Genomic DNA, 18,697 nt, shown 5'->3' on the forward strand with positions numbered 1-18,697 from the left:
ATGAAGACAAAGAAATCAGTAGAACCACATTGTTTTGCAATTGAAAGATATGCTGGTTTGAAGGTTTATAAAACAGTTCTTGGTTTTCCCTCTCTCCTAATGGGTTGAGAATTCAGAGAGAACCGAGTCAGCCTTTTTGTTTTGCAGATTTGAAAGTTGAGAATGGGAGGAGAGATGTAGCATTAGGTCCTCCCTTAGGCTTCCCCTTCCTGGTCCGGAGTACTTTCAGTGCGCCCTTTCATGCTCCGCTTGCCTGTCGGAAGGTGCTTTGCTCTTTTGTCTTCCATTTTCAAGTTGTATAAACCAGAAACATTCTCGGATTAGATTTCCCTCATATTTTAATTAAACCTAATTACTCTGGGAAGGTTGTTTTCATTTTTTGTGTTGATTTTACCATGGTCCTTTTACCCTGTAGGTAAAACCTGTGTAATCATGGATTTGTAGATTTAATACCATCTTAGTCTTCATGCAAAGTGATTGTTCCTGGATTCACATGTGAAATTAAAACTTGTTCTCAGTGTTTCTTCTGTTGTCTTTTTAAAAAAATCTTTGGTGTCTGAATAAACTTTGTCTTAATGTCATTTGTGCAGGTATTGCAGGCCATGGGATATCCAACGGGCTTTGATGCAGATATTGAATGTATGAGTTCTGATGAAAAATCAGATAATGAAGGCAAAAATGAAACAGTGTCTTCAAATTCAAGCAATAATACTGGAAATTCTACAACTGAAACCTCCAGTACCTTAGAGGTATGCTAAGTGTATCTTTTTCCTTTGAAAGAATAAAAATTGCATGTTCACTGTAGAAAAATATCTGTAAATCTAATTGTATACAACACAGCACACGAATGTGTCCTAATTTAACTAGCATTCCTTTTTTTCCCCCCATGAAAATTACTTACAGTTTTTTATGTATTAATATCAGCTGTCATTGTCACTGCCCTCCCGTTGTTCATCGATTTGCTCAAGCGGGCCCAGTAACATTGTGAGACTTATTACTGTGTTTGGCATATCGAATTTGTCTTGGGTAGCTTGCTGGCCTCTCCAAGAGGGGTGGAGGAATCGAACTCGGATTGGCCGTCTTGGCTGCGACAGTCAAAAATGAAAACCAAAAAAATCTAGTATAGAAAATTTAGGATTATTTCAGGTTTTGTTAAGCTGTAGTAGGCAATGGATGATTGTTGAGTTGGTCTAGCTCTGAGGAACTCAGAGCCTGACAATGTTATTTTAAAGTTGTTCTGTAAATTCTGGCCTATGAGCTTATTGCCACAGATCATCAAATGAGATGAAAATCAAGTACTGAGTCTATACTAGATATTTGGGAACTGATGGGGCTCTTGTTTGTTACTTTTTGTAAAAGGACAATGGTTTTAAAGTAATAGCTAACCTTGCATACGTATTTAAATTTGTGCAATTTATAAAAATGGGTGGTTATTAAGTAAACTTTTTTTTTCTATTCATTTACTCCGTTTTAATACTTATCTATTGGATAGTATCTCTCTGAAGCCTCAGGATCTATCTATCTAGAAAGACAAACTATAGAGCATGTTCTGGGTAACTGTAATGTGAAAAACATCAGTGGGTGCAGTATGAAATTGGAGTATAAAATCTCGAGGGTGGGGAAGTGATCATGAAGCTTCTTGTGTAGTATCAAGGAAGACAAGTGTGAACTAGGCTTGGGCTGAGTGGGTTCTGCCATGTGAGACAGGTGGAAGGAAGCATTACTGATCTGGAGTCAGGGATTGACTGAGAAGTGCCAGGTGGGCCAGTAGAGAGGGAATAGATGGTATAGAGGTCCAGAAAGTAGTGACTGACTGGTCATGTGATAGTGGGGAGGATAAAAGACTTAACAGCTGATTGTTGAGAGGATCAGTCAGTTACAAGTTAGAGGCTGGACAAGATCTTTTGCGATTAGTGTTATACAAAGTGGGGAGAAAGTGGACTTAATTATGAGGCTTAGATTTTTAGTTCAAAGGAATTAGTAGGGGACGAGGGAATGGGGGTGCAGGGGGCCAGGTCTGGATGTGCAGGGGGGCAACAGGGTGTCTAAGATCAAATCCGGGGCCTCATGCACACCTGTGTGGGGAGCTGCCCATCACTGTGGTCCTCACCCCTGTCTAGTTTCAGCGGTCAGAGCCATAGTGCAGTTGTAGTGATCAGAAGTTAAATACGCTGACCTTGACTTAATTGAACCTGTTTTTAGGTAAGAACTCAGGGTCCTATCCTCACAGCAAGTGGCAAAAACCCTGTAATGGAACTTAATGAGAAAAGAAGAGGTCTTAAATATGAACTCATCTCAGAGACGGGTGGGAGCCATGACAAGCGCTTTGTGATGGAGGTACGTGCATGTGCGCGCGCGCGCACACACACACACACACACAGACATAGTCAAACCTTGTTTTCCTCTCAGGTGGAATCTCATCCTGAGATTGCGACCAGTAAAAGTTTCAGAGCAAGTTTCTTTATATATGTTGGCATTTTTTGACTTTTGCTATTTTCCGTGATGCATGTAAGTGAAAATACACAGAAGCATTGTGAGAAATGACTCTAGAGTGTTGTTCTTCATTGCAGGTAGAAGTAGACGGACAGAAATTTAGAGGTGCAGGTCCAAATAAGAAAGTGGCAAAGGCAAGTGCAGCTTTAGCTGCTCTGGAGAAGCTGTTTTCTGGACCCAATGCAGCAAATAATAAGAAAAAGAAGATTATCCCTCAGGTATGAGTTTAAGCCTTACACTTTGTAATAAATTTGGAAAAATGTATTTTTTTCTTTTTTTTAAACTTATTTATTGAATCACTGTGGGAAAAGTTACAAAGCTTTCAGGTTTAAGTCTCAGTCATGCAAATATCAAACTCATTTCCCTTTACCAATACTTATTTTTCACCACGAAAAACCCCAATAACCCCCCCCACCCCTCCCAATGCCTGTGAGGCAGATGAATTCTAGTTAACACTCTGTCTACTTTGATTAGATTCATTGTTTCGACAAAAGATGTACCCTTATTATTTAGAGTTTACACTCACAAATCAGACATGCTGAAAAGGCATTGTGAAATAATTTGTTTTCTACAGCTGGTCACAAGAATCAAATGATGCTATTGCGGCCACGCGATTTTGGATTTCTGATATTTTACTTATTAAGCCTGGAAATATTTCTGCTGAGAGTCAGATAATTATGAGATTGTTTTCTGTGTTCTGGAGCCATGGCCGTGCCGGAGAGCCGCTGGTGGGGGGCAACTCCTGACCTCGGTAGGGCGTGAAGGACGAGCTGGGGACGTCCCCCTTCCCATGAGGTTTCAGTCATCCCATCACGACCGGCTCATACCTGGCTTTCCATAAAGCTCCAAAGCGGCTGCCATTTTTCTTTCCAGAGGGAAGAAGGCGGAAGGGACCAAGACCCTTTCCCCTCTGGGGAGGCATGGTGGCGTGGATTGACGCATAGTCCATTCACTTTTCTGCTGCAAGCTGCCGGGCTCTGCATTAAGTCCTTGTGCTTCTGGAGCCATGGCCGTGCTGGAGAGCCGCTCGTGGGGGGGCAACTCCTGACCTTGGTAGGGCGTGAAGGACGAGCTGGCAACTCCCCCCTTCCACATTTGGAAAAATGTTGCCAAATTCAAATTTCCTCTTTTTTTCTTTGTGCTTCTGTATTGTTTCTCTCCCTTCTTCCCTCCCTCCCTCCCCCCAGCTCTCCTTCTCCTCACCCCCCTATCTTTTTTTTCCTTTTTGGGCCACACCCAGCAGTGCTCAAGAGTTTCTCCTGGCTTGTGCCCCTGGTAGGTTGCATCCTGTGGCCTGTACTATCTATCCCTTGTAGTTTTTTCTGAGGCGCTCTCTTTCTCTCTCTCTCTCTCTGTCTCTCTCTCATTGGTGATCATTTCTCTATGTCATGGTTATTATGATTGTGGTCGGCGGTTCCCTGTTTTGTGACTTTTCTATAAAATTATATGTTCAGAAGATATTATTGACCTACTTGAGGAGTTTTAGGTGTCTCTAGATGAGGTGGAGTCTAAGGAATTTGGCCTTGGCTGAGATGCTAACATTAGTTCAGGGAAACCAGGCTTTTGTCATCACTGACACAGGAGATGCCAGTGCTGTGAGAGACTTTGAAAAGATGGCCTCCTTATTCTGTTTCTTTGGATAAGCGTTCTCCTATGCATTGATTGATAAATAAAAGAATATCTTTTATGATAGTTTTATGGTCAGACATAGATCTTGTGTATCACTCAGAGGGAAAAAGAGCCAGATAAGTATGACAGACTTTCTTCCTCATGGAGTACTGGTGTAATAAAGGTAAAGGTAAAGGTAAAGGCCCTCCCGTTGATCGTCGATTTGCTCGAGCGGGCCCAGTAACGTCTCCATTGGAGACTTTGTTACTGTGTTTGGCATATCGAGTACTCTCGGTAGCTTGCCGGGCTCTCCGAGAGGGGCGGAGGAATCGAACTCGGGTCGGCCATGTTGGCCGCTTATAAGGCGAATGCCCTACCGCTGTGCTATCGCTCAGCCCGAACATATATGATAGAAGCAAATCAATTAAAGATTTTATATTATGTGGGTTTTTTTTTTTTTTTGGCCACCATCTGGCAGTGCTCAAGGCCTGCTCCCGGCTCTGTGCTCAGGGAGTCACTCCTGGTACTGCTCGGGGACTATATGCAGTGCTGGAGAAGACGCCAGGTCAGTGAATGCAAGACAAGCACCCTCTTTGCTCTTCTCTTCCCCAGATTACAGAAAGAAGCTTAGATTATTTAAGATTTTGTTTTAAACGGTGTGTTTTATTTTTACATATGCTAAGTCCATTTTGGGGCACAAAAATTAATCTTACTTTATAAATGAGAAAATAAGGTTCAGAAGACCTTGAGATGTGTACAGTGACACCTTTCATTGCTGGTGGCAGTCCCTTTGAAGTGGGTTTTTCTATTTCAGTAGACCGTAGGCATCATTGTATGCGATAGTCATGTTAAACTTTCATGTTCCTCTAATCAACTTATATTTACTGTAATATAAGAAGTAATTCTGCTTATTCTAGGATTTAAAATTTTTACTGAACTTTTTAAAAAGTATTTAAGTGGAACACTTAACACAAATTTAAATTTAAATATCTACACTTGTAGAAAGAGAAAATAAGTAGATAACCTATTTTAAAAATCTTCAGTATCTTGTTAAATTAGTTAAAAGAGCATTGTTGCAGAACTGGAGTGATAATACAATGGCCAGGGCACTTGACTTGCACATGGCGGGTCCTCCCCCAGGGGTAAACCCCTGGGCACCGCCTGTTTGTGGCCCCAAAACAAAGGCAAGACAAAGAACATCAGTACCTAGTTTGGTACATGTTTTTCCTCACTGGTCATATTTTGTATTTGGGGCTAAAAATCCTATGTCCAGACACGTATTGGAAGAGTGGGTTCACCTGACATGAGCTTGACCTGTGTGGTCACGGCTGCGGCAGATTGCCACTTCTGGAGCACTGTAGGCCTCTGAAGTTCCCTCGCTGTTAGGAATCTTCCATACCAGGGCTGTGAGGCCCAGGTTTCCAATGCTCCTGGCAGCCAGGAGACAGCCTGTTTTTGATGTGTGGGTTGGGTTATTTTTGGATCCATAAGAAAATGGCTGTGTCTAGCTCTGCATGTTACATTTTGACCTTCCAGCTGTATTCTACCCAGGCATACTAGTTACAACATCTGCCATAAGAGGAAGAAAGGAATAAAAAGACAAATTTTCAAAGTGAGGTAGATGAATCCAGTCCCTGGGTTATTGGATTTGCTTTAGGCACTGCTGGCTCTGTCAGGCTGTGAGCTGTGAGCTTCTGCACCTCTGTCCTTGCACCTTGACTAGAATAGGAAATTTTAGTGGCATCCAATTTTTAATTGTTATACCTCTTGTGTTTAAAAACAAGCATAATATTTAAAGGCAGATAATTCTGTGATTTTCTTACAATTTCCATTTGAGAAAGAGATGTTTTGCCAGCTGTGTTTACGGTCACTCATAGGTGTATCTATTTTATATCAATTTGCACAATAGCTTTTTCCTCTGAAGCAGAAAAAAGTAGGTATATTATCCTCATTTTAAAATTTGTGAGGATACTTCTAGAGAAAAATAATAATGCCTTTTCACCGAAGTTTTATGGCATTTTAAAGCAAGAATAAACCTGAAGTTTTAAATTTTTATTTAATGATTATTATGCAGACACAGAACTGGTCTCCACATCTTTCATCTAGTCTTAATCCTTTTTATTCTAAACCCCATTCAAGTGCATGGTTAAATCTAGATGGTGGGTTGTTGCGATACTTTTTAATCTGTAGGCCGGGAAATTATTCAGTGGATTTGACCTAGGTTTCAAATGCCTGTGATTACGGCAGTCAGATTTAAAATGACTTTGAATATAATTTGACTACTGAAATTTGTGTGTAGAAAGGGAGCTGTTTTTGAGTCACCCTCAAAGGAGAAGAAATTATTTGCATACTTTTGTGTACTCACCGTATTTTCTAGAGCAAAGCTTTTAAAACTGTGGGTCGTGTCCTCAGAGTTACTGAATGTGGGGGTTGTGAGACAAAATTGTTTTAAACAGTGTTTTATGACTATCCTTATCAAATATTTGATTTCTATACCTGTATACCTGGGGTCATGTAAAACATTTCTCAGGTGCAAAGGGGCCCCAGGTGGAGTAAATTTCCGAAGCCCTGCTCCAGAGCCGCTGCCGAGGTGGGCATTATTTTCCCTCTCGAGGTGATGCTAACATCTCCTTGCCTCGTCTAGAGTCTCAAGTTTCTCATTGCACATCTATAGGGATAGAGAATAAGGTGTTCTGTCAGTAACGAAAATGATTTTCTTGAACAGGCCAAAGGTGTGGTGAATACAGCCGTGTCGGCGGCAGCCCAGGCTGTGCGGGGCAGAGGGAGAGGAGCGCTGACGCGGGGTGCTTTCGTCGGGGCCACGGCCGCGCCTGGCTATATTGCTCCAGGTACCGTACCACCCCTCCGAGTTCTACTTCCCGTCCTGCTCTAAGGCTCGAAGAACAGCCTCTCCTTTGTTTCCCAGGGTTATGCGTGGTCGGAACAGAGAAGGTGTCTGTGCAGAGAAATTCAGATGGGCTAGGTGAATAGAGGCTTCCTAGAGGGAGGTGTTGGTGGAGTGTGTAAACACAAAAGGGGACAGTGGCTCTATCTCCCGCTGCTTGTGTTCAGTAGTCTCCAGCCACTTCCCCTACCCTGGGAAGGTCATTGGCATTGGGCAGACAAAGGAAGGAATGAGGGCCAACATGGTTGGTGTCAGTTGCAGTTTATTCCACTCTCATTTCCATTTTCCTCTGATTTCTCCTCCTGCTTCTTCCTCTCCCATGCTACTTCATTCTCCTCCTTGATCCCTCTTCATTCCCCTTCTGGCTGTGGAATCTGGATCCCCCAGCCCACTCTTACGGTCTAGTTAAATGCCGGGGGCAGCGTGAGGGGTTGGGGTAGCAGTTACGTATAGATATCATCACATAATCAGTGGATGGAAGGACCTTCTCTTAGGGGAAGCTACTTCCAGGACAGATTCTTATCCAGCAAGATGACTGGCCTAAAGGCAAATATGGGTGTGTTTCTCCCCTCCTTAGTCCAACAAACATATAAACATTCATAATATTAATCATTTTGTATGGACACAGTAAGAGATACATTAAGGTTAGAGAATCGCTCTCCTGGGGTCATCTTGATCTCAGACTACAGTGCTCAGGCCAGATTAGTCTTTCCTATCCCTAGCAGGGTGCTAATCTCATCGTCACTTTTGGATCATGAAAGCATTTGTCCATAATCAAGCTCTTAACTTATAGTTAAGAATCGTGGCTCTTTGGCCTGGCCCATATCGATGCCAGGGTAGCACACAGCTTGCCCTGGGTCCATTCAGTCCCTCGTTGGGACCCTGCTTTTGGGGTGCTAGGAACTAAGGGCAACTGAGGCTTAAGTCGAGAAGCAGATGCCTGGGAGTGAATAATATTTGAGCCAATTGAATCCCAAGTTACAAAAGCATAATATTAACTGTCTTCCTGTGTCTATACAAAAAGGACATTACTTTAAAGTAAACTATTCAAAAGACATAAGGAGAGGAGCAAGGCAATATTTCACCCATACATATAAAGTCATAGATCTCTGAGGAATCTGACCTTACAAGTTAACTGGCTGTAAGGTTAGGGGGGAAAGCTGATGAACTGATTGGGAAGGAGAGCATAGGGAAGAGTGTACAGATAAACACAATGGAATGGGAGTGACTCAGGAGCACTGTAATAAACCTGAGTTCCTTGTGGCAAGGGAAACTGGACATGCCAATGTTATCCTAAAAATGTTTGGAGCTACATTCCAATAAACAGAGAAATTGAGGTGCGGTGCTTCAGGAGCACTGTGATGGGTATCACCCGAAAAACCTAAGCTCTCCGTAGCAAGGGAAAAAGGAAAACCAATGTTATCCTACAGTGGAGGAATATTGCGTTTGTTTTCACAGTAAGACCGCTCCATGAGATTTCAGAGAATGAGGAGTCTTGACATCTGAATGTTGTCTATTCAGTTGGGATCATAGGCAACAGATTGAGTGAAAGAGAAAACAGTGGTTGACAAGATCCTCCTGAATTTGGGGCAAAACCTGGCATTATAAGTATTTCTTTAACTTTGGGAATTGTTAAGGTAAAGAAGTACAAAAGGAAAGAACTTTAGTATTCATATTTACTGTCATCTGGATCATTTCACTTGTGTTCATTTTTCACTGTGTTTCTCCAGACATTGTTTTCATTTCCCAGGGGAAGAAACCGAGGGCCAGAAGATGAAGGCAAGTGTAGCCCTGTATGAGAAAGGTCTAGTCAAGAGGAGATGGGGAGGACGTAGTTGTGGTCTCAGAGTCTGGATTCTTTCCACTCCAGCACGTGCAGGGTTTGGCTTCTCGTTTCCTTCCATTTTAGCCTGTATTGCCTTGCAGTTCGTGCGGAGGTTCTGTGTAGGACTGAAGGCCTGGAGCTTTTAATTTGATGAGTGAACTGCTTGTTGACCAAGACTGAATTGTTACACGAATTTTGTCTTACCCCCTAGTCATCATTTTTTATGTGACATGCCTAAGAAGTTTAGATTGTGTTTCCTTTTTTCTTTTTTATTGGTGGGGGGGGTGCTGGGCATATTCCTGGCTTTGAGCTCAGGGCTTACTCCTGGGCTTACTCAAGGGCTTACTCCTAGCTTTGAGCTCCTGGTGGAACGTGGGTCCATATGCACTGTTGGGGATTGAACGCAGGTCCATTGCATGCAAGGCAGGTGCCTTACCCACAGTGCCGTCTCTTCAGCCCCAAACCTGGCTGTAGAGAAGTCTGGAAGACTCATAGAGGTTAAAGAACAGGTGTCATTGAAGGTTGCCTTATTAGTGACAGGTGAGCCAGGGTCTAGAACCCCTGCTAGCCTTACTAGTAGCCACTTAATAGTTGTAGTTTTATCTTTCAGGAAGGACTGGGAAAGCTCTGGAAACTGCAGCCTTCCTACCTGCCTTTGTCTGGAATAGATTTGTGTGACCTTTTTTATTTATTTTTTCTTTTCTTTTTGTTTCACACCTGGAGATGCACGGGGATTACTCCTGGCTCTGCACTCAGGAACCACTCCTGGTGGTGCTCAGGGGACCATATGGGATGCTGGGACTCAAACCTGTGTCTGCCGTGTGCAAGGCAAATGCCCTGCCTGCTGTACTATCATTCCAGCCCCTGCAACCTTTTTTAAGCATTAATTTTTCTTTTGGCCTCTGATGCCATCTCTCTCTCTTTTTTTAATAGCTATTTTAACTATATTGTGTCCTTTTGCAAGAAATGATTACATGAACACTGAAGTGATTTCATGTACCATCCTCAACTTCATACAATTTTAGTACAGGTTATGAAAAGTAAAACAGAATTTAAGAAATGTTTCAGTTAATAAAGCACTTTCTTATTCAGCATACATTTTGTCTCCAAAGAGAGATTTGAGACTGAACCAGGCGTTCAGACATGATTAAGATCTAGGTGTCTGCCCCAGTGGCAGCTTGGGGACGGATAGGATAAGGACAGACACTGGAGGAGGTGCTCCCATGAAGGGGTGCTGGTGGTCTGTGTCGCACTGTTGGCAAAGGCACAAGCAACAAGCCCGATATTCTTCTTCACAGAGGAGACGGGAACTGACCCTGCTCTAAAGGATGCATTACAGCAAGAGAAGGGGGGGAATCAGGCCACACAGCAGAAATGGGGTTAGGATAGTGGGACGAAATGTCAGAAGGTTTTGTGTGCATATTCGTGTGTTTGGGCCATACCCAGCGATGCTCGGGGCTTATTCCTTGCTTTGCGCTCAGAAATCCCTCCTGTGGGTTCTTGGGGGACCATAAGGGATGCTGGCAATTGAACCTGGGTCATCCATGTACAAGGCACACACCCTACCTGCTAAACTATTGCTCTCGCCCTGTAATGTCAAAATGTTTGTCTTGGGTGCTGTAGGAAGAGCACATGTATGGTATTATACTCTTGTTCTCGTTTTAAAACTTGATTCTATCAGTTGACTTTCCTAGAGATTTACACAATGTTTGTGTCTGTGGGGATGGGGGGGGGACGGTCAGGGTGCCATTCTCAGTAAAAAAAAATGGTGCCGGGGCCTGACTGCTGGGGACCAGGGCCCCACATACAGGGACGCTTATGTATCACTTAAATTTTTCATAATTTTAAGTTGTGTTAAGAGTAGATTCTGTTTGTCTGTGGGCCATAGTGGGCAGTGCTCAGGGATTACTTCCGGTAGTGCTTGGGGGACCGTATGGGATACCTGGGGCTGAACCGCAGTCTGCTGCATGCAAGGCAGTTGCCCTACCCACTATTGTGTGCTCCAGCCCCAGGAGTAAATTTTGAGAATTTAAAGTATGACTTCTCTTAGCACAGAATTTCTAATCTCTAACAATACTGTAAAGTAGCTTGGTTGTTTCCTGTTTTATAGATGAGAAAATGGGAAATCAGAAATTACATTTCTAAGGATGTGTAAGAAATCAGAGCTAGAATTAAGTAGTTAAAAAACTTCTGTGCTTGGGGGGCTGGAGAAATAGTCCAGTTGGTGGGGCGTTTCTCTTGTATGCACTGACCTTTCTTCGATCCCTGGCACCCCAAATGGTCCTCCGAGTCCTGCCGGGAGTGATCCCTGAGCATTGTTGGGTGTGAGACTCCTTCCCTTCTGTCTGCCCCCAAGAAAAACCCCATGCAAAACTTTGGTGCTTTTTTACTTGTTTTGTTGACCGTGATGCTAGTTACCTGTTTCACCAGTATTTGTTGGGTGGTCCTGTCCTGGGACCAGAGTTCAACAAGAAGTAGACCTAGCTCTCGGCCGCAAGCGGGGCCAGGTGTGCTTTTAATGTAGCCTGACCCGTCCCTGCTCTCCTGAAAGAGGCTCTAGAATGCACTGTTTTCCAGCTTTGGGACTTGGGTGATTTGAGTAGTTCTAACAATCTTTTGTTCAGCCAGCTGTATTTATGAATGTTAGTATATGCCAGCTACGCTGCTAGGTACAGGTGGTTCGGAGATGCATGAGACTTGGTTTTCCTCACTCTAGTGGGGATCATAGGTAGTGAGGATCCAGTTACATTCCAGGATGTCCTGGTGGGCTCGGAGAGGCTTTGCAGGCTGTGGTACAAAGCAGCACCAGGACTGACAGGCCAGGGCGTTCTGGGACTGGGTCTCATCTCTCCGGCATTGGAAGCTGTCTTCAGGGCTGCAGGCCTGGGCCAGGTGGCACTTGAGAACTGGACTGCTGCTGCTGGCCTCTGTCCAGACTGATGTGCTTTCTTCTTCCTTGTACCAGGCTATGGAACACCATATGGTTACAGCACAGCAGCCCCTGCCTATGGTATGTACCCCATCTTTCTGATTTCTCCTTTGAGCCCCTCTGTCACAACGCCCACTGCACAGTTTGTACCTAGGGTTTCTTGACACGACTTGGAGGATCTCAGACCTGTTCATTCACTCTAGTGACCCAACTCAAATTCCCTCTGAAAATGCCACAACCTTGTGGTTCTTGTTTGGTTGGAGTTGCTCCTTTCTCTGCTTTGCCTGACTGAAGGACTGCTTGTTCTAATTGCCTGTTTCTGACCATATTGAAATTAAATATTTGAAGTAGTTCTTCTTACAGCCAACTTATACTCCATTCAAAGGCTACTGAAGGGCCATACCAAGTTTCTGGCTTGGCTGTCTGCCAGTTTTATAGCTTAATTTAAGTTTCTGGTTTGCAACTGTGTGCGGTATAAGAATAGGAACTGCTATGACTTCAAATTTGTGACAGCCTTTCCCCAAAAGGTTTGCTTTAGAATTGGAGTGAAGGAGTCTTAGAGAGGAGGTGATGGGGGTACCTACCTCAGCAGTGTCACTTGAGTGACTACTGCGGAAAGGCCGTGGCACCTGTCCACAAATCACACGGACATGTACTCTGCTCTGCCCACCCCCTCCCAACATCACCCCTGTATGCTGACCTCCACAAAAAATGCAGAAACAATTCTAGTGGCCCTTTGGATAACTTTTGAATGAGGTTTATGTGGCAATGGAGGCGAGTAGGTTTGGAGTCAGTGATATGCTGTCTTGGACATTCTCCCGAACTCAGGCGCTACATTAAGGACTGACCATCCGCAGGATGCTTGTCTCCGAGAGAAGAGAGCAAAGTGTGTGTTTGTGTGTGTGTGCGCGCGCATGCACAGTGGGGAGTGTGAGGGTGTGAGCGTGCAGTGTGCAGTCTCGTGTACACAGAAGGAAAAGACCGTGAGTGTGCTACTTACGACCTTAGACCTCTACATAAGACCTTTCATTATGCTTTCTTCTCTTCATGCATCAGCTTTTCCCTTTTTGTTTGAAAATTAAGGGTTCTCACGACACTGCTGATTGAGGCTTTCATGATTTCATAACTTTAGAAATAAGTAGAAAGTGGGTAGTTTGACCGCTTTCTCCATTGAAGTGGTTTGCCTCCGACAAAGATGCGGAGAGCTGCAAGAGTCAGACTCTGGAGGTGAATTTTCTCGTAGGCAGTGGTCCGAGACTGGAGTTTTCCTCCTTTCCCTCAGGTTTGATTGAGGCTCTCCCATATGCTCTGTATTCTTAGATGGGGGGTGATTAGGAGTTAAGGGCCTCATCCAAGAATATAATCTGACGCAACTTTTTTTTCTAAAGTCAAGTACTGTAGCTTCTTTTGATTTGGCCATTTGCTTTTAACCATTCAGCAAACATCTGAATACCTAAATCTCCTCATCCTTCCTGTCAGTTAGGTGTGGTTAGTTTATCCAGTACATTTAGTCTCACTAGACTCATAATACATCTTATGTGAGTGCCATGGCATCTGCCTCCCTAGGGCAGGTCCTGAAGTCCTGGATGGGTGTTTATTTGTTTGTTTATTTTTGGGAAGTATCACAGTCCCTAGTGCAGATATGCTAGAGCTTAATCCCCTTCCCCCTTCCATACTTTATAGCTAGCCTATAAGCTGCATTCATGTTTCCCCTCAATCTTCTTAATTTCTCTTCTCTTGTTCCCCCCTTTCCTCTAACATTATACTTTCGCCCTGTGGCCTCCGTGGCCCGCTCCGAAGGCTCCTCTCTTCCATGCCATATAACTGACTTCCAAAGCTGATGAAATTTGACGCCCCCATTTTTCACATAAAAGATTTGGTTTTTAAATGTTACTGTGATGCCAACCTACTAAAACGATGCTTTATTTTGGCTGTAAGGTAAATATGTCTTTTGGCCTTTGTAAAGCTGTTGCATGTGGGGTAATTTCCCTCTGATCATCTGGTGCTCTTGAATACCTGCTGTTGCTGCTTTGTGATTTCTCCATAGGTTAAATATCAGAATAGAAAGAGCAGATTTCAAATCATGCTTGAGTATGCAGACGTTTGTGAGGCCACAAGAACTTATTAATTACAAAATTAAGAAAGCAATTAATCTTTCCAGATTTGCCATGCCAATATTGGCAGTAGCCACAATGAAGAGAAATGCTGGGTCACGCCTCCACTCTTAGCTGACTCCCTCGGGAGCCCAAGCCTGCACAGAAAACTGTGCTCTGACCCTTGACGGGTGCTGTGTCTCCTGCACTAGGTGACAGGCTAAATTGAGAACCAGTATGGATTCCAAGACTCCCTTAGGCCATGAATCAATAGCATTGGTTTTGTACCTTAGAGTTTACGGCAGCTCACTCAGATGAAGTTGCTTTCCAAATATCATTCTTCCTATGATGTAGCCAACTTGATTTCGAGTGGAAAATCTTATCAGAATATTAAGAGCAATTTCCAAATGGAAGAAACGAGCGAGAGATACGTGGGCCTCTTCCACAAAAATGGTACATGTTGACTGACTAATCTGGAAAAGGTTAATGATAATTAATGTGAGATTTTTTTTACCTGAAATTTTTATTGGATTATTAAACTTATTTGGAGTCCTCTCCGTTTCTTTTCTCTGTAGGTTTACCCAAGAGAATGGTTCTGTTACCCGTTATGAAATTCCCAACATATCCTGTTCCCCACTACTCATTCTTTTAGCAAATGACAGAAGCTAATTCCTATTGAACAACAATACAGTACAATACAGAATGTTAGAGAAAAGCCTTTTTATTCTGCTTTCTTTGAACACATACTTGATCAAAATTATTTGTAAAGAACATCTTTCCTACTTTTTGATTTTAACAAATGCAAATTTAGTTCTCTAAAACTTGAAAACAAACAAACAAAAAAAAGAAACTAGTTCTGTGAAACGGTACCTCATTTCCGGAAAATAACTTATACCAGCCCTTCTGTTCTAGGGAAATAAGTCTAGCAGTTCAAAGTTTAAGTTTTAAGAAGAGTATCAGATTATGTAAAATTAAATTTGTGAAGGATGTATAGTCTCAAACACTGATCACAAATAAACTGCTTTGTTGTAACACAGAGTACTGCCTGGTTCCTGATGCAGTCACTGATTCTTAGTTGATTGAAATGTATTTGCCCCAGGGCACTTTAATTCAATTTGGGCTGTAGTTATTTTTTTTTAATACAATAGAATTTTCATTTAAACTTTGTAAATATTAAAGTGTGTAATTAAAGCCAATAAAATATGGGTTTGAATATTGTTTTAGCTTATTATTTTTGATATGTTTTGGTATCAAATTACACGGAATTGAAAATCAATAATAATTTAGCCCTAGAAACCCATTCATTTGTAAGCAAACAGCTAAATACAAAGCAAAGGCAATTGTTAGTTTGAGCCAGTCTACTTTGTAAGCCCTTTGTAGTTCTGTTGTACAAGGGCAGCCCCGATAACGGTATACTCTGTTATTTGAGCATTGCTTATTAAAATGATGGCACTACCCAGAGATGGGGAAGGAGGAATGTGATTATTTTAGTTTCCGAATTTCCAAGTTTTAAAAAAATAATAAATTAATCAATCAATCACCTTTTCTTGTTCTTGTGGCCTTCTTCACTCTGTAAGATACTGTGCTCACTCCCTGGCTTTTTTCATGCAGATAGAAGATTAGTGACTTTTTTTGGATTCATTGAAGGGTCTTTTTCCTCTTCAATTACATCAGAATCTAAAGCAGCAACAGGGTCCCCATAAAAACTTGCTCTTCAATTGTCCCAGTTCTTGTTGAGTGCTGCTGTGAAAAGTGACAGGTTTCAGCCATGGGTCAGCATTTATTTTTAAGATAACTGATTAAGCCGGTGAAAAATGAATCAGTCAGTAACATTGTGCTGTTCTGTCAAGGGCGCAGACTTAAGTCTTCCACTTGCATTCTCACCTCGTTTGGAAAGCGTATGACGTTACTAGAAGGTAATGGTTTCATTAAGGTACCCACCCCCATGAAGGCAGCAGAATGTGGGCCCGGCTGTAGCTACAAGTGACTGTGTCTCGAAATTGTCCATTTTCAGTATGGAATAGCAATCCTCTCCTCTCATAAATTCCAGTAATTTGGAGCTGGACATCACTGCCTGATATTCACAGGCTTTACACAGTGTGTAAATTTATGTTCCAAAGATTGTTGGGGCCACTAAATGTGAATGAAATGGGCAATTTAAAACAAATCCAGTGTCACTTCTCCAAAATGTATTTCTTCCATAATGGCTTATTTGTGACTTTGGCTCCTGGATCATTTATCTTCATTAGTGGTGGGTGATACTTTAATAAAACCGCGTCACTTGCTAGAAATAGCTGTGAACTTACCATACTCATCCTGTGCATTAGTGGCTAGACATAAACAAGGGCCCATTGCAGCTGGGAGTGTCTATGTTTCATTGATCTGTTTTGCTGACCTATGGATGAAACAGAGCCATCACTGAGAAGAAAAAGCATGGCTGGTAGTGTCCAGTTTTTAATTGATGCTCTATTTACGATAGCCCTCTTTGCTTCTGAATACTATTAATTGGCAGCAGCAGCTGTATTGTTATTGGAAATTGATTGTCAAATTTGCATTCCAACTTGGAATCTCGCTGGAGATTTCTTTTAGAAAATTCTTCTGAAGTCGCTGTCTAACTCAGCCCCCAAGAATGGGAAAGGGAGCTGTGCTCTTTTCCAACATGATGGCAGTCATTTCAAATGGTTCCTACCAAGTCTTTTTTTTTTTTCCTTTAATTTTGTTGTTTGTTGGAAGTTACTAACCATGTTGTAAACCTGCCCAGTTGCTGCAAACTTTTACATTTCTCTGCTTTACTTAAAATAATTGAGCTGTCAGTCCTTTGTTAGAAGTGGTAACCATGCAAGTTCGACTGTGGAAATTTTGTAATGAATTAAGTGTCCCTCCCCCTTTTGCCCTTCCCATCCCTCATTTTGTAATGAAAATTCCACTTGCAGCTGAAAGAGCAGAGAAATATAAATGAAGCTCTTGGCTTCACCAAATTCTCTGAAATTAACACAAAGTTTTGCTTCTCTGCTCTTTTCTCCACTGTAGGTGGTTTTTTCATTGACAGTCCCTATTGCCAGCCTCTGAGCGTCGCACCATTTATTATTCACTTGGGCCCTCAAGATTTCTTCTCTGACTTCTAGAACCATCAGGTTGTCTGGCTTGAAATGGCAATTTCTCTGTTCTGATCTTAAAAGCAATGTGATCCCCTGCGGCTTTCCAGCTTTCAGATACACTACCCTGACACATTCTTTTGGAAAGCGATGACTGAGCATTTTAAAGAAGAGCAATACTTTATTCAGAGCCACGGTGTCTGTTTTAAAACTTTTCCTTTTGAAACCTAGCAATATCTCAAGTTCAGCCCTCTGCTCTAGTCTCTTGTCAGGGAGTTTACAGACCAACGTAGAACTTAGAACTAGCGCGTGAGCTGTGCTGTCTTCTGACCGTTTTTAAACATTTTTTTAGCACATAAACCCAACTGTTGCACTCCTACCTGTGTCAGTTAGTGCTTTTATAATTTCCCAGAGATAGGGGTCCTCCTCCAAGCCATACTCTTTGCATGGGGGCTGGTGCCCAACCAGGGATGTGCCCTGCACCCTGTGTCTTCAGGCTGCAGGAGCGGCCATCTCCCGTGCAAGGGGATTGGTCCAATGAATCCCCAACATACCTCATGCTGGCTCGATGCAGTGCGTGGTGCAGTGAGGTGAGGAGTCCTAGCGCTGTCTGTTGTCTCTCTCATTGTTAACCTGGGCAACAATCCCTGGATAGGTTCTGCTGCTATTATTATTAGCCTTTTCTTCTTTAGACAAATTAATTTTTTTTCCCTTGGATGAATGTTTGAAAATCATGAATCAGTCACCATTATTAATTGAAGAGCTGGGAATACCTCGTTAATGTATTTTTAAAACTGGTGTTGGACCCTCTGTGTATTTCAGGTTAATACTTTTAAGCAGTTTTCAGCACGTTTATCTCACTTTATTCTCGTTCTCCTCGGACCTTCGTAGCCATATCACTTGTATAAAATAGGCCGAGATATAGTGACTGTAAGCTGTGGTCTCAGTATACAAAGGTAAGCTCTTTTATTTTCTGATTAAAGAGAAAATGAATTAAAAAAATCAATGAACACAACATGCATATATGACAATCATATATGATGTATTTGATCGCCTAGGTCTTATGTCATCACACTAACTTAAAGATTTTTATGATCTAAATGTAAACTAGTTATTTGCAGCATTTGTTTGAATCCCTTGTAATTTACTTCTTAGTTGAGAGACGTTTTACGTTTGCTGAAGTGTGTGTGTGTGTCTCTGTGTGTGTGTGTGTGTGTGTGTGTGTGTAGAGACTTAGGATGTGACCTAAATGTGAATTGCACACATGTACTTGTTCATGAGAGCGGAGGGAGTCCCCTGAGAAGAGGCCGGAGCAGCCAGGTCAGCCACAGTGCTGACTGGGCTGGATTTTTTTTTTTTTTTGGGTAGCTGTTATATAAGCTGAGGGTCAAAGTGCCAATTTCTTAAGGAGAGAAATTTCTCCAAGAAATGAGAATCTCTGATCTATGTTGTATGTCCCAGTACAACTGCAGCAAGAAGCCATACATTTAAAGCAATAGAAAATGAAAAATACCAAAACCTTGAGGTAACTATGGGAAAATCTAGAATTGTGACTGAGTTAAGCTCCACTGTTTGCAGAGGAACTCTGGTGAGACTCGGGTGGCGAATACCCGGTGCATAGAGACCAGGCAGCCTCGAGCAGTTCATCTCTGTTCTAGGCTCCTTGGGTAAATGAGACGTCCCCACCTGACTCAGCTCCTGTGAGTTCCTGTAAAAGGGGAGAAGATTAGGCCAAATATTTTAATAAGG

At 42.5% G+C, this 18,697-nt stretch overlaps 1 protein-coding gene across 4 annotated transcripts in view; it reads left to right on the forward strand.

Moving 5' to 3' along the window:
• STRBP (spermatid perinuclear RNA binding protein) overlaps positions 1 to 18,095 on the forward strand; it is a 138,240-nt gene extending 120,145 nt beyond the window's left edge. For 2 of the 4 annotated variants that reach the window (XM_056138512.1, XM_056138513.1), the window contains 6 exons: positions 591 to 749; positions 2,203 to 2,337; positions 2,571 to 2,711; positions 6,827 to 6,950; positions 11,797 to 11,841; positions 16,884 to 18,095. In XM_056138512.1, coding sequence (XP_055994487.1) covers positions 591 to 749; positions 2,203 to 2,337; positions 2,571 to 2,711; positions 6,827 to 6,950; positions 11,797 to 11,841; positions 16,884 to 16,978 — 699 coding nt within the window. In that variant the 3' untranslated portion in view covers positions 16,979 to 18,095. Of the gene's footprint in view, positions 1 to 590; positions 750 to 2,202; positions 2,338 to 2,570; positions 2,712 to 6,826; positions 6,951 to 11,796; positions 11,842 to 14,428; positions 15,396 to 16,883 lie in introns of those variants that run through there. The other 2 variants (XM_056138515.1, XM_056138514.1) reach the window with 2 other exon arrangements.
• Positions 18,096 to 18,697: the final 602 nt, after the last annotated feature.

This window comes from Sorex fumeus, unplaced genomic scaffold (genome assembly GCF_029834395.1).
Source record: "Sorex fumeus unplaced genomic scaffold, SorFum_2.1 ptg000129l, whole genome shotgun sequence".
Lineage (NCBI taxonomy): Eukaryota > Metazoa > Chordata > Mammalia > Eulipotyphla > Soricidae > Sorex > Sorex fumeus.